We start from the raw sequence: 16,283 nt of genomic DNA, 5'->3' as shown, positions 1-16,283 counted from the left end.
AAAACTGGACAGAAACCATCAAATGTGCTATTTTTTTTTATTATTGTGTATGAAGTTGTTTGGAGTCATAAATCAACAGTTATGAATTATGTCATCACAACTTTGCTTTTTACTTTGAGTTGACATCAATTAGTTACTGAAGAAATGTTTCATTCTGGCCTGCCAGAAAAATTGAAGGACTGAATTGGATTTACAGTCGTGAATAAATTAGGACAACCTGCTAAAGCCTGTGCTTGCTAATATTTAATTTTGGGACATTTAGATATTAACCAGGGTTATCAATATAGAAAAATAAATATTAAATGAAAGCGCTGGTAAGTTTGATAGGGAAGAGGTCTGATCAGTGATCAGTTGAGTTAGTCTAAAGTTGATTGATCCTAATCTACTAATGATTAATTCATAAGCTGTCATTTTCGTAAAGACCTGAGTTTTCCCTTTTATCAAGAGTATGGTGGCAATTTCTTTTATTATACGCTGTCCGTCATGCAGTTCGGCTGAATAAGCACTGTTGATGTTAAACTTAAGAAGCTCATTGATTGTTTATATTTTAAAACTACCACATAAAATACTTTCTTTATCCCACACCGGACTCTGTTAGGACCGTTTTTCCCCCCAATTTGCTTTGCCCGCCATCTTTGTTTCTGTATTAACGGCTCCGCTGCTCCAATGACCAGCGCCGCCTTATTCTGGGTGACGGTCAAACTACAACACTAAAAGAAGGTCTAATCGGACTTTTTTCCAAGATGCTAAAATAAGTCTTCAAAAACCTCTCAGAATCTACAGCAGGATCTTGCTACTGTTGATATTAAAAGCAATATGAACACGTTATGTAACGGTTGTAGTTAGCGACATCTCACTGCTAGCATATCTTCGCTAGCTAAGTAGCTAGCTTTTTGTGGCGATCATAGGTAGATGCAAATTTATTGGCTGGACGACGTCCGCACATTTCTGTCACAATACTAAAATTAAATTCCAATCATAACAGTGTTAAATTTGAGTTTTTGAAACCAGCTGAAACCTTGTATTCAGATACAAGAACAGAGGACATTTTTGGCGCAAACCAAATGTCCGGCTCAATCTAAAGAAATTCATCATGAAAAATTTAAAGTAGAGCCATTTTAAACCTGAAAATGGCCCAAAACATGCCGGGAAATTCACAACGAAATGACTGGAAACAAAGGAATTGAATGTAATGAAGCAAGTTGGCCCAGATCTGGGTCTCATTGAGCTCCTGTGGGATTTTTTCCTGTGTTTATTATGTAAAACAATGTACTTTTTCTTCTTTTAGAGCAAAGAAATAATTTTTGGGGGTGTCCTCATTTTTTCACATGACTAAATGTCTGAGAAAGCTGATTTTTCGGTAGTACAACCAAATACGTTATATTTTATGTGTCTACAGAGAAACTAAACCAGAGTGGCTTCACATAAAATCATCAAATGTTCATAAAAATTAATATCATGCAGAAAGCTTGAGCATTAAATTTAATGTATGGAAATCACCTCCAACACTATCACTGACTGCACTGACACGTGATTAGAAACATCCTGCTTCTTTTCCACAATTTAATCCACTGAAAGAACAGTTTAATGTGCATAATAAGTATATCTACAATATCAGAGTAAATGATGTAAACAGAACAGTTGTACCTGAGAAGCTTCTGAGTTTTTTTCTTCTTTTACCACCGTAAAAGATACAGATGCAACCATGTAAGATTACTGCACACCAACACAGTGAAAATCAGGTTCGGGCTCAGTGAATAAACTACAACAAAAAGCGGCTCAGGTCACCAGGAGGAACAACCAGAGTGTGCAGAGCTGCTCAGTCAACAGCAATAAGTGATTTCAAACATAAAAATTCACTTCATTTAGCAGTTTTCAGCCTTAAAGGTGACCTATTATGCTTACTTGAATAGGTTAGGATAGATCTATGGGCGACACAAAACATGTATCATGTAATCATTCTGAAAATATGAGTTTTTAGTCTGGAGTTCTGCTGGGGTTGCCAGGTAACAGGGCTGGGCTTGGCTGGGGTTGCTAGGTGACAGGGCTGGGCTTGGCTGGGGTTGCCAGGTGACAGGGCTGGGCTTGGCTGGGATTGCCAGGTAACAGGGCTGGGCTTGGTTGGGGTTGCTAGGTGACAGGGCTGGGCTTGGCTAGGGTTGCTAGGTAACAACGTGGCGCAAATGTGACTTAAAAATGGGGACGTTTTTGAAACTGCTCCTTTTCCACACACCAAAAAATATTAAGTTATTGCCAAAAAATGGCAGAGTGTTTTTTTTCTTTTTAGAAGCAGTAGAGACTCAAATGGAAGTATAAAAACGTGCAAAATGTGAATCTTTCATAATAAGTCACCTTTAAATTTTTAAATCTTTTAAGAAATATTCAGTCTTTAGAAACCAAAGTGATTGTAGTGAAGCACAGACGGAAGAAATCAAACTCTTAAAAATAATAGTTGATAAGAAAACTGAGCCACAACTTTGTCTGAGGGCAGTGATGTATATTATTGACATAGTGCAAATAAGTTTGGGTTTCTGTTTCTTTAAGGCCCACAGAGAGAGAAAGAAATAGAGAGAGGTAAACGTCTGATAAGTGGACGATGAAAGCATGGATAATTTCGTGAATCACAATAAATAAAACAAAACAAAAGCAGTGTTTTGTTTGAGTCCTCGGCTTGAGTCTCATTCCTTCTCCATGGTGATGATTTCCTCTAAAATACATTCGTAAAAACTAAGACCAATGACGAGGAACACACATGCAACCACCTCTGATATATAAAAACAACCAAAAGCATGAGATTAAGTACGCAAACTGTACATAAATACATATTTAAATGCAAAGTGTCTGTCAACATGGAGCGACCAAACCTCGTTCCTCTTAACATCATGAGCCACTGGGGTTTATATATATATATATATATATATATATATATATATATATATATATATATATATATATATATATATATATATATATATATATGCTGTGAATTAGGGGTCTTCGTAGGTCACTTTGGTAAAACGGCATTTCAAAGCAGGGCTGCTTCAGTCGTGGAGCTTCTGGCCATTCGGTATTTTTACTCGTTGCAGCGAAGGCAGCTGGAGGAGACGGCTTCACATGGCTTCGTTGTTTGAAGAAAGAGCACTCCTGGATCTTGTGAGAGGCCTCAGGACTCTAAGAGGAGGCTGGAAGCACAGAGGCAGACGGAGTGTGATCAGACCGGCTCAAGCTGCTGCCGCCATTTTGGATCATCAAGCTCAGAAAAAAGGTTCATTTTATTGTTTTTATGTGTAAAATCAAATAGAAGACTAAACTTATGCAAACTGTTTCAGTTGATGACAGAAATCTTTGAAGTCAATTGAAACTTTTATATCAAAAGGTGTTCAAAGTAAGGTTCAGGGGCCATTTGCGGCCCTCGGATTGATTCTTGTGGCCCTCGACTACAATTCAAGAATAAATTAGGCCAAAACTTCAACTTTTACATCAAAATCTACTTATAAAAATGCTAGAGGCGACACAAATGATAATCTTTTCTAAGCTTTCTGCTTTCCTACTGTTGTCATGGTTACATCTACTCCTTGTACACCTTGTCTGCTTTTTATTGCTATACTAAAACTTAGCTATATATAGAAAGTGTTTTCAAATGAAGACTGACCTAAATCAAAGAGAAAATATTCTTTTCAGTTTTCTTCAATCAGACCAACTCAGTCAGTCAATTTGCTTTTCATATAACAAGGAAAACATTCAAAAATCATTTGAAGTTTTGGATCTATAAGCCTATAAACAAAAATAAATAAATGAACAAAAAACATTATCATTTGTTTACTTAAAATAGTTCATGCTTATATTATGGTTGAATAGATAAAAAAAAATCATAACATATTTTTGAGATTTGAGTTTTTAAAAAGGATGTTTCTTTTCAGCTGACTATTTCTGGACAAAATGTTCAGGACTTTAAAGGCAATACTTTTCAATAACAAAGTAAAAATCTAATAAAAATATATATTTACAAAGTCTCAATTCAGACTCTTGTCTTTCAGTAAATCATAATTTTGAAAACAACATGACAGTCATAATCTAAATCAAATAAAATACTATTTCTGTGTTTTTTCTTCTTTAATTGAAATGATTTGTTGAAATTGTCCTTAAAAACAGAAAAATAAATGTAATATTATCCACATGTTTATGTAACCACTGGAAATGTTCTCTTTTATTTTCCTGTAATGTTTCTGTAAATGTAAATCTGTTTTGGGTATCATCTTTGTATTATATCACAAATAAGCAACAGCTTCCATATTAAATAAACATCACTCCACTCCACAAAGCACGAGGTTTATATATTATAGCTGGATAAAACACAGCGGCAGGCACTTCACGTCAGAAATCTACTGCAATTTTCTATGAGAAAGTGGGGGAAAACTGTATGGAACAAAACAATATTTTCCTCAGTAAATTTATGTTTAATGGGGTAAAAGTTTCACTTTACCAAGAAGCATTTTATGATCAAAAACAGCAAAGAGCTCTCTTCACCACAAACCTCTGAATAAGTCAATTGGAGCCAGGATTAGCATAATTTCATCATAATCCAGCTACAACCAGGTTCGCCTCACAAGGTCTCTGACAGAAGACTCAAAAGAAAACATTTCAAAAAGCCAATAACCTGGAATCAGCTGATGCGATGTTTTACACCCAACCTCTTCGAAAGCTCACTGCACAAGACTCCACTGCTGAAGAAAAAGCTGGTTTTAAGTCCGGCATAGAGCATTTAGAAAAGCCAAACACGTCAAATAGGCTAAGCTAAATGAGATAATTTGCTTCGTGTAGCTTTTCTGGCTCTAAACAAATGTTGTTTAGCTGGACTAAAAGCAAAAATGTCTCTCTAGGTTGTAAAGGTTTGATCTAGCGAGCCACATCAACAGCTAAGGTGGGCCAGGTTTGGCCCCTGAGCCTTGAGTTTGACACATCACCAGGAGGTGAGAGCATCCCAGTAAAAGGCTGTTAAATAAAAGAGCACTAAACTTGGGAGGATTTTCAGCGAAATGATTGAGAAAGACGTTGACTTGTTAAATACTTGTTTCCCCCTCCACATTTCCAAACATGAGCGATCACTGATGCTTTTAAATCGATGTAAATGCATACGAGGTTAGTGCGTTACTGCAGAGATTCTCTGAACAGCCGCACTCAGCAGACCGACTTCTGGACTGAGAGGATCGCTTAAAGATGCAGCTGCAGAAGTTAGTGCGTTAGAGGACGACAGCGTATCAGGGCCGTGGAAGAAGAAAGGAGCACATTTCCACCAAAACACTGAAATATTTAGATTAATCTCTGAAATATTCTGGAAAAAAACGTTAAATTTTCTGAGCTTGAAAAATAATTTTAAAAATGATACAAAAAATTTGAAAAATCAAAGATTTGGTAGAAGAAAATTCAGAAATGTTTTAGAAAAAATTTGGAAATTTCTAAGTTTGAAAAGTTGACAGAAAAACTGAAAGAAATTTGAGATTAATCTCAGAAATTTTCTCCTAAAAAACTTGGAAATTTTGGAGTTTGAAACGTCAAACATTTGCTAGAGAAAACTAAGAAAAGGAAATGTCTGAGTTTGAAAAGTCAAAAATTTGCTGGGAAAAACAATACATTTTGAGATATATCTCAGAAATTTTCTATAAAAAAAGCTTAGAAATGTTCAAACTTGAAAAGTTGAAAATTGGCCAGAAAAAAAATCTAAATTTTGAGACTAATCTTAGAAATTTTCTAGAAAATAACTTTCTGAATTTCTGAGTTTCAAAACATTTTTGACTTGGGAAATTTTTTGAGTTTTAAAAGTTGAGACTTTTCATCTTTGGAACTTAGAAATTTCCAAAGTTCTTCAGGAAATTTTTTGAAATTGTCAAAATTTCGGAGTTTTTTGGAGCAAATGTTAAACCTTTCAAACTCAGAAATTTCCAAGTTTTTTCTTGAAAATTTCAGAGATTAATCTCCAAATTTTCAACGTTTTTGCAACGTTTTTTTTGTGTGTATTCCAACTTTTGAAACGCAGAAATTTCCATGTTTTTTCTTTTTTAATCTCAACATTTCTGTGTTTTTTTGGCGTAAATGTGCTCCTCCTTTGTTTTTCCACCCGGACCGGCTCTGGACCGGCTCTGACCCGGCGTCGTAGTTCCCATCTGGGTTTGCCGTCAGGCAGCAGCCGCGCTCACCAGGCTGCGTACCTCCGGAGCTCTCCTCTTGCTCATCCTGAGCTGCGGGGAGCTCGACGTGGCCTGCACCTCCTTCCCCGGCCCTTCCTCAGTCTGCTCCTGAGCTGCAGGACTGGCGGGCGGAGCGGGAGCGGAGAGCGGGCCGGACTGGGGCAAAGCCAGAAACTCTGCGGAGTCCAACTGCTCCAAGCCCAGAACCTCATACTCATTCATGTCAAAATCTGCACCGTGGAAAAACAGACGTTGGTGGAAGGATGACGGGCAGATGGAAGTCGGGTTTGGATGGGGTTACTGCCACTGAACTGGTTTTTGTGTTTGGTGGAGACTTAAAAGCTCAGATAATAAGAAAAACTGCTGGAAGAAACCATAATGAGACAGAGAGCAATTTGTTGGAGCACAAACTAGCATAAAAGTTTTATTACTCTGCAAAAACACACAATTCTGCCAAGATTTTAGTCCAGTTTCCAGTGCAAATATCTTAATAAACTAGAAATGAGGTCAAACAAATTTATAAGTAACTTTTCATTAAGATATAAGAGCTTGTTTTATGTCAATAATCTTTTCATATAGATTAAAAAGCACATAAGTGAAATAATCTGCCAGTGAAACTAATAATTTTTCATCAATATTAAGGAATTCTTTACTTAAACAAGCTCCTATTTCTTGCTGAAAAGTTACTCGTAAGTAATGTTGTCATATTTCTGGTGTAGATATCTGTACTAGAAACTGGACCAAAAAAACTGGGTACTATTTTAGTTTTTGCAGTGTATTCAGTATTTTTTTTGTTCCTCATCTCCATTTTATCTAATGCAGTGATTTCCTAAAAAAAACCTCATTCACTCCAACGTCTGCAAACTATTTCAGCTTATTGCTGCTCTGAGTTTGTTTCTTTCAGCACATTTATGTTTTTGAGTCTTTATACTCCCATTAAAGATAAATCGATTATTAAATTAGTTGATGATTATTTTAATAATCGATTTATCACGATTGTTTCAGCAAGAAGAATAAAGAGAGGTGGACGATATGGACTTTTGCAGTACTCAGAGTTGGGTAGTAACTCTGAGTTACTCAATTACATTTACTTGAGTAACTTTAGAAAATTGTTTACTTTTAAGAGTATTTTTACTACGTTATGCTTTGTGTAATTTTATAATGAATTATTTCTACTCTTACTTGAGTAAAATTTCTGGATTTTCTACCCACTGAATAAAGAACAAAATGTTTTAACCAAAAATTCACCAGACACAGACACACACCTGCAGTTTTTGTAAAAGTTTCAAGAGTTTTTTTTACTGAAAGAAACTGATTTGGAAAAAATTTCTTTGGCCTGATTTTGTTATTTTTTGCTACTTATATGAATTGTTGTCATTTTTGTGCTTAAAATACCAAAATTTCCACTTAACTTTACATTTTTGTTGGTCTGATTATGTAATTTTTTATATTAAATGATTAATAATTTGGTCAGCAGACTTTTTACCACGTACTTTTTTACTTTTACTTGAGTAAAAACATGTTGAAGTAGTGCGACTTTTACTTTCGTTCAATTTTCTGGTACTCTGTCCACCTCTGGTAGTACTATTGTGATAAAGATAATGATTTTAAAAACTTATTTATTACTTTTTTGCAGGACGGTGACTGCATGGTAAAGCATTCATAGCGCCTTGAAGATGCAATTTAATTAAAGTTTCAGGTAAAAAATCACAGGTTGTGAATATGGAAGCAGAGCATTGTAGGTGCTTTAAACCAGTTTGTGATCCTGTAAAAGCAGCAGAGTGTTTAGACCGTCTCACCCTTGTGGCTCTCTGACTTGCTGCGGATGATGGGTCTGGTTCGGTGCTGAGCTGCGGCGGGCTGGGCGGCGCTGGGTCCGGTCTGGTTCGGGTCAGACTGGTAGGACGACAGATCCTGCATGCTGAAACTCCGTAATCTGTCCGACAGAACACCTTGACCCTAAATCGGAGACATCAGGCTTTCTGCTTAAATCCAGTAGATATAAATACGTAACTGCTTAAAGGCTTTTTGTTTGAAGAATGTAAATTAAATCAGGAAGGTCAGAAATCGACAGAAGCTGAGAGCGGATGTTTACATTTTCCTGATGGTTTTCTCCAGGTAACGAGTTAATTTCAAAATGTACATCTTGTAAATACAAACTTTGTTTTAACTCGTTATCTTAATAAAACGGATGGAAATTAACTTGTTATCTCGCAAAAACAGGAATTCTACTCGTTAATTTGAGAAAACAGGAAATTAATTCAATCTTGAGAAAACCATAAGGAAATACTCTTGAAATAACAAGTTAATCTCGAGAAATCAAACCTAATCTCAAAAAACTAATTTTGTTTTCTTGAGATTAACTTGTTATCTCAAGATATTTCCTGTTTTATGAAATTAACGAGTAAAATTCAGATTTTTGCGAGATAACGAGCTAATTTCTAACTGTTTTCTTAAGATAACGAGTTAAAACAAAGTTTGTTTTCACAAGATGAAATTAACTCTTTATCTCGAGAAAGCGGAAAATTTACTTATCTTGGGAAAACCATCTGGAAAAATATATGTGGAAAATGTCAGCTTTCAGCTTCCGTAGAAAACACTGCAAAAATACAAAAATCGTACCAAGTATTTTCTAATGCAAATATCTTAGTGCACTTGAAATAAGACAAATATAACTTACAAGTGGCTTTTCAGCAAGAGACAGTTTATTTTAAGTAAAAAAAATCCTTAATATCGATAAGAAGTATTAGATCCACTTCCAGATTCTCATTTCTTCATGCTATAAGTGAAATAATCTGCCAGTTGAACAAGAACTTTTTCATCAGTTTTGAGGGATTATTTACTTGAAACAAGCTTCTATAATTTGCTAATAAGTTCCTTGTAGGTTTTGGTTTATTTCAAGTGAACTAAGAAATTTCACCAGAGCCTGGACTAAAACTACTTGGTAACATTTTGTGTTTTTGCAGTGTTTTTCTACCCTTCAGCTAATGCTAACTACACTATGTCTGTATATTGTGTGTTACCTTTGCAGCAGCCATAACTGCAGCTGTGGCTGCAACATTCAGTCCTTTCCTCCCAAAATGCACCAATGTGTCGTAGCTTTTGTCTTTTGCTTGGCAGATGTACTCATCGATGTCCTTAAAATAACAACATAAAAAAACATTTTAAAATTCCCACTAGGAGATTTTCCCTCGTTATCACATCACTCAGCTAGCTGCTGCCATTTCTGATCCTGAGAAAAACAATTTATCTGTTTCCTGAGGTACCTTGAGGGGAAAAAAAGCGCAGTAGAAGTGGAAAAGCAGCGTGACATTTCCTCTCACTCCATCACCAAACACATTTTAACGGCTAAAGTGGGAAAGAAACTTGGCATAAAGGGACTTTTGTTCTTAGTCACTTAATCTTCCAGCCTGCAGGCTGAAAATCTGTGAACTTTAGAGGACACAGCAGAAAACAAAGCAAGATAGAGGAAAGGAGCTTCACCTTTTCTTTTGAGGAAAGCGTGGGATGGACGAACTTCCTGTACAGCACACTGGAGCCCTTGGTGTACGGCGACAGGAGCCACACAACGAAGGCTATCTTCAGCTCGTAGTAGAAAGGAAGCCTGGAAGGACAGAAACCGTGTTCAGTCAAAAACTACTTTCCTCTCAGTGTTTAAACTTAATTATTTCAGCAAATACAGTCAAAACCAGAAGTTTGTAAACACAAGAAACATTTTTATCCTATTTTTTACTGCTTTTTCAAAGTCAAATGTTTACATAAACTTTTTTATGGCTGATAGACCCGGTTTTATTGGGGACATTTTCAGGATTGTAATAGTTTTGGGTTTTTCATTATAGTTTGTCTAATTTAGTTAGTTTTAATTAGCCATTAAAGCGTATTTGTTCGTTTTCATTAGTTATTGTTAGCTAAACAGTCTTTATTTTTCTTAGTTTTATATACTTTGGTTAATTTTTAGGTGCAAAATTCAAAAAGGTCAAAGTATTGTATTGCGATAATGAACATCAATTGGGTAATGAATGCTCAACAAAATTATTATTGAAAAACCAAATGATCCTGATGTTTTCTCCCAACTTTTGCTGTCACCATTTTGCGTACTGGCACAAATGCCACCAGGAGTACAGAGTCCCTACAGCTCATGTGAACGGCTTATGTGGGGAAAACATTTTTTATTTTTATTTTTAATTTTTTTAGCCTTTCAAACTGTTTAATAGTTCGAAAGGCTAAAATTAAATAAAGGAAAAATATTAAATAGTTCCAGTTAGTTATAATTTTTCTCCATTAATTACAGTTTTTATTTATTTGCAATGGTTATTTAACATTTTGCCGCCGCTAGTAAATGTTTTCTCACTTTCAGTTGTCTATTTGAAAAACCTGTTCCCGTCCTCACCAGTGGGGGCGCTGCACCAAAAACCACTGACCTAAACGACATGAAAACCGACATGAGTGCAACTTCCTTCTTCACGAAATGTCAATAAAAATAGAGTAGCATCAGATTTTAGCTGTTGAAGGATTTATCTTTTGTTTTTGGTAGAAGAACGCGAGCCGTTTCTCCCGTTGGGTTTGTTTTGGTTATATTTACCCAGAATGCCTTGCGCTGTAGTCTGACTTTCTGCTTTGACATTCACATATGTATTCGAACCTTGTTAGAGTTCACTTTAACAGACCTGGGTTTTTAGCCGGGTTAGTTTTCTTTCTTGGTCGGTATGCATTCACATCTACTCAAACAAACCGAACTTTCTCCACAAACGAGCTGCAGTTCGACTAAACTAGCTAAACAGAGCTAGCATGAATGCACCTAAAGATGCTTTCACACCCTATATCTGATTTTGAAGACATTAATGACACCTTTCTCTCATTATTGTGGCCTTTAGCAAATAGAAATAATTTTAGTAATTCTAACAGACCAAAAAAAGCGAAGTTTGATCTGATTTAACTTCAGGCAGTAAGAGAACAAACTGCGTATCTTTGTGAGCCGACTTACCAACAAAGAAACATATCTGTAAACACCTCCACTGTAGTAAAAAGGGCGAATATTATCCAGTACATCATCCATTTCACCTGAAAAACCAAAGGAAAGTATATTTAGTCACACAGAGCAGCAGTGTACAAACCAGATTTAGTTATTTCTGAAACTGTACTTACATATTCTCTCACATCTTTTGTCTTCACAGCCTTATAAGACGAGTAAGCAGGATATAGAGTACCAAAAACAAGTCTAAAGGACAGAAATGGTTCAAATAAATCCCAGTCCAAATATGAATGAATCATATAAAATCAGGACTTAAAACAGATTAGAATATAGTACAATGAAATATCGTTTACTGTCTCACAGCGGGGAAGTTCAGGTTTAACATGTCAACCTTTAAAAAGGCACCAATCATGATTAATAACTGAATCAATTTCTCCACCAGTTTTAGGAAATATCTTAAATCTAGTGCGGAAATGATTAATCGCATTAATTGTGATTAGTCGGAATAATTGTTAACTAAATTAGTAATCGATTAATCGCTAACTGATGAATCTAAAAAAAATACTATTGGGGAAAAACCAACATACAATTGAGTCAAAAATTTGTACATTTTACATTTAAAATAAAGAAAAAACAATTTGTGTGTAAATATGTTCAACTCAGAACTCCTCAGGACAAAGTTTTAGCTTCACCTGGTTCAGATTATGTAAAGTAAAATCTATTAAGCACCCTTTATAAATCAGTTAAATAAAAAAAATCAACAGATCATTCCTACAGATTGCAAGCAGATTTGATTAAATTTGATTACATATAGTTTTAGATAATTTTATTTGATTAAAATTAGTTCTAACTGACTAACGTCAATCTGTTACTGTTTTATGATTTCAACAATGTTGCTAATGTTTGTTGTTTATTGTAAAGTTTTATGTTAGAATTGTATTTTTTTAGCTGCAGATGCATCTTTTGTTATAAATAATCAAATGTAGGCTAAAAGAATGCTACGTTATTTTATAGGCAATAAAATGTCAATTTTCTTATTTAAAAACAGAATTGAATTATATGTTGGTTTGCATATTTTAATGTAGTTATTTTATAAAAATGCTTAAATGAAAATGAAAAATATGCTGAATGTGCCCATTTTTATCAGATTAATTGATTAATCATCAGAATAATTGATTACTAAAACAATCGTTAGTTGCAGTCATTATATCTCCTCGGCTTCTTGCTGAGTCAAACAACAGATTGTGTGCAACTGTTCTTTAAATATAGCCAATCCAAATGAAGCAGAGACACATTTCCCCACCACAGATTTGGCTTTGCAAGCTGCCCAGCATGCAAAAGATAAAATTAGATTTTTTTTCTTGAAATTCCTCTGGATTTGCAGCAGACACCTGCCCGCCATGCAGGGTTGTGTTTTGGTGACACAGATCAGGACGAGATCAGGTTACTGACCCACATCACATTGCAACCTTGAAGCCTGCCTGGTCAGCCAGCTAACGGAGATCAACAGAACAAGGAGAGTCAGAATATCAGCTCTTCTGATTAACAGCCGGAGCTGAGGAGCTCCAGCTTGTAACAGGATCTTATATTCTAAATTTAATTTCTGGACTGTTCCAGGCTTGGTGACCCAGCTGTTTGTATCCCCCCCACACGTCACTGTCATCACGATAACTGCAGTTATTGAAGGAAAATATCACCATGAATGCACAGGAAGGATGCAAACAATTAATCAACTTACAATCAATTGTTGATTAATGGTTAATTTGATTAAAATTAGTTCTAACTGACTAACTAATAACGTCAATCTGTTACTGTTTTATGATTTCAACAATGTTGCTAATGTTTGTTGTTTATTGTAAAGTGAGATGCTTGATCTTCCATTCGTCGTTATTCTACATTTGAATTTGTTCTTAATAACTCACCTGGTTAAATAAAGGTTTAAAATAGTAATAAAATAAAACTTAAAGTCCGCTAAGACCTTCTTTTAGTGTTGTAGTTTAGCTGCCATCCAGCAGAGGGCGCCGCTGGGCATTCCTAAGCAGAGCCGACCGTTGATATAGAAACAAAGATGGCGGCGGGGCCTTAGCAGAACGGTAAAGAGAAACGGCCCAAACAGAGATCAGTTTGGGATTCGAAATGGACTTTATGCGGTTCTGTTTCAAACACTTCACAAGCTTAAGTTATCTATCCAGCCGTGTAAGAGGTTCCTGTTTCTTTATTAAATTTAATAATGTGAGAAACCACAGTTATCTGGGTTTTTTTTAATTCAGCATATTATGAAAATCTTAGCCTTTTAGGTAACTGGAAGATGGTTGGCCTTTGACATACAAGAGAAAACTCAGGTTTGTACAAAAATGGCCGATTATCAATCAAGATCTATAAGATCAATTAACTTCAGATTAACTCATTAAAGCCGCAGTATGTAAGTTTTATAGTGACGTATAATATGAGACACATAATCTGTGAGAGAAGCTACTGCAGAAACACACCATTTCTGACCAAAAACAACCATTCAGAACTGGGAGGAGCTTCTTAGCGCTGTCAATCAATTCATGTACTTGCTACTAAATGTGCTAATAGTAGATAAACTTAACTTACCAATACGGGAATACTGTTTATCCGCTGACACTGGTGACAATGCTAACTAGCCTTAGCATTCACAGCAGCCTAACAGAGAAGTGGGAGGGGGCAGGATGTTCTAAGACCCGCCTCCTGGCTCTGATTGGTTGTTTTGTAGTTAGCACTGGAAGCACTGGGAGAAGGCGGAGGAGCTTGATTATGACATGGTGACAGTTCAAACAAATATTTAAAAAATATGTTTTTATAAAAGTTACGTCCTGCAGCTTTAATGGATAACTTGCATCCTTCCTGCCAAGACATTTTCAAGTGTTGCAATGTAACCCGAGAAGACTGAGCCATCCCCTTTGTACCGCTTCCAATCTGGGACACAAACGCCGAAAGACCGCTGCTGTTGTTCAGAAACACTAGTGACCTTTCGGCTCCTGTCACCTCCGGATGATCTGACTCATCCCCAGCACTGTACTGTATAACTCAGTTGCTCCGTCATGTTTGTAAGAATCTGCCTGATAAACACAAAGAGCTGTTGGCTGCAGAGCGCTGCCTCAGAAATAGAACAGGTCTGCAGGCCTGGCTCAGCTTCCTGCTCAGGGTCCAAACTGCAGTCCTGCTCAAAACACCCTGTTCAGTGAAAAATTTATATCCCGTCACCTGATCCGCTGTCGCGTTTGATTCTGATTAAATTAGGCTGTTGGAGGAGATTGCGGGGGCCGCTGCACCGTTACGGAGAGGCTCAGATCCGCTCCAACCCGTTTCTGTCTCATTCCTATAGCGCTGAAGGTATAGACGGAGAGAAATGGAGGAAAAAAAATAATAAAACGAATAAAACGACTTACACCACAAGTCTAGAGATGATCCAGGAGACCATTGCGCTGGGAAGGCGACAGGACGCGCTGTCTGCGGGGAGGAGTTTCCTCCAGATGACAGGCGCGTCCACAGGCGGCGGCGTCTGGACGCACACAGGCTGCAACGTGATGCATGCAGAACGGGGCTGCAGCTCCATAGATGGCACTGTTGCATTGCAGCGATGAACACCGAGGCTTCATAGTTCCGACAGAGTACTGGGAGTACTGGGAGTACTGGGGCTACGCTTAGAAAATAAAAATAATTACGTGAATAAAGTCATATTATTATGAATTCATTCTCATCTTATTACGACTTTATTCTTATATTATTTCGGACAATATTCTCGTAATATTTCAACTTTATTCTCTTAATATTATTATTTTTCCTCATTTTATTGGGATTTTATTCTCGTTACATTTCATCTTTATTGTTATAGTTTTACTTTTTCCTTCAAATTTTTACGATTTTATTCTCATATTTCGAACATATTCTTGTAATATTTCAACTTTATTCTCGTAATAGTATTACATTCTCCTCAGTGCTATTTTATTCTCGTATTTTTACTTTATTCTAATAATTTCATTACTTTTTCCTCATATTAAAAATGTTTTCTCGTAATATTTCGACTTTACATTTTCGTATTATTTCAACAATATTCTCATGACTATTCTCGTATTTCTACTTTATTCTCATAATTTTATCACTTTGTTTCATATTATTATGATTTTATCCTCGCATTATTTCGACCTTATTCTCGTCACATTTCAACTTTATTGTAATATTTTCCCCCTCATAATACGACTTTATTCTCGTATTATTTCGTCTTTATTGTCAGAATTTTACTTTTTCTTCATATCGTTACGATTTTATTCTCATATCATTTCTACCTTATTTTTGTAATATTTCTACTTTATTCTCTTATTTCTACTTTATTGTCATGACTTTCTTCTCATTTTATTATTTTATTCTTGTGTATTATTTCGACCTTATTCTCATAATATTAGGACTTTTTTCCTCATATTATTTCAACCTTATTCTTGTATTTTTATCTTATTTTCTGAGTAAGATCCTCATATTTGGTCATACTGGTTAAATGAGTTATGCATAAATAATAATGTTAATAAATATTGAAGAATCAACCAACTGTGAATCTACAGACCAGTCATGTTTTTAAGTGCTGTTTACTTCAGAGGATACAGAGATACCTGTATGCAGAGGATACATTTATCTGCCCTATAAACTATGAACAGATTCATTGTTAGAGCTGCAGTATCGCGGCTTTGTCCAGACTGGAGCCTGTAATCCAGAATAAAGTCCGAGTTTCGGTTTCAGGACAACAAAAGCCTCAGTGGAGGACAGTAGCAGGTGGAAACCCAACACTTCTGTTCTTTTTAAAAGCTGAGTAAATGTTTGGAACATGCTGAACCCAAGGCGCATCACATCTAAGAAAATCATTATGTAGTCTTATAAAGTCACAACTAACGATTACTGTACTTTAGTTATCGATTAATCTATTCTGATGATTAATCGGATAAAAAAATAATCGCATACTGCAGATTTTTTATTTAACCTGCTTCATACTATATTGGAAATTTCAAATTCACTGCCTCGCATCTCCCCTCCTGTCGAAAAACTGACACAGTTACAGCAACAACATGGAAATAAATACCGGATATTAATATCGGCCCAGTTTGGACTGATAC

General features: G+C 35.9%; 1 protein-coding gene across 2 annotated transcripts; it reads right to left on the bottom strand.

Moving 5' to 3' along the window:
* Positions 1 to 23: 23 nt before the first annotated feature.
* reep1 (receptor accessory protein 1) lies at positions 24 to 14,899 on the bottom strand. Of its 2 annotated transcripts, none has more exons than XM_028000114.1 (8): positions 14,571 to 14,899; positions 11,331 to 11,403; positions 11,170 to 11,246; positions 9,669 to 9,789; positions 9,209 to 9,322; positions 7,985 to 8,144; positions 6,195 to 6,415; positions 24 to 3,182 (listed from the first exon to the last, which is right to left on the bottom strand). In XM_028000114.1, exons 1-8 carry the CDS (start codon positions 14,735 to 14,737, stop codon positions 3,111 to 3,113), a joined length of 1,005 nt encoding a protein of 334 aa, XP_027855915.1. In that variant the 5' UTR covers positions 14,738 to 14,899; the 3' UTR covers positions 24 to 3,110. The 2 variants fall into 2 exon arrangements, with proteins under 2 accessions (XP_027855915.1, XP_027855916.1); XM_028000115.1 differs by having other exon boundaries at positions 6,207 to 6,415; positions 14,571 to 14,898.
* Between the last annotated feature and the right edge of the window lie 1,384 nt (positions 14,900 to 16,283).

This window comes from Xiphophorus couchianus, chromosome 19, assembly GCF_001444195.1.
Source record: "Xiphophorus couchianus chromosome 19, X_couchianus-1.0, whole genome shotgun sequence".
Lineage (NCBI taxonomy): Eukaryota > Metazoa > Chordata > Actinopteri > Cyprinodontiformes > Poeciliidae > Xiphophorus > Xiphophorus couchianus.
This window is presented reverse-complemented; position numbering and strand designations above follow the sequence as displayed.

Excerpts from the sequence above, each read along its gene's own strand:
- reep1 (XM_028000114.1), bottom strand. The coding sequence starts at position 14,737 with ATGGAGCTGCAGCCCCGTTCTGCATGCATCACGTTGCAGCCTGTGTGC. Across the intron at positions 11,247-11,330 it reads CAAAAGATGTGAGAGAATAT|GTGAAATGGATGATGTACTG; the intron begins GTAAGTACAGTT and ends TTGGTTTTTCAG. Across the intron at positions 8,145-9,208 it reads CAGTTATGGCTGCTGCAAAG|GGTCAAGGTGTTCTGTCGGA; the intron begins GTAACACACAAT and ends TCTCCGATTTAG.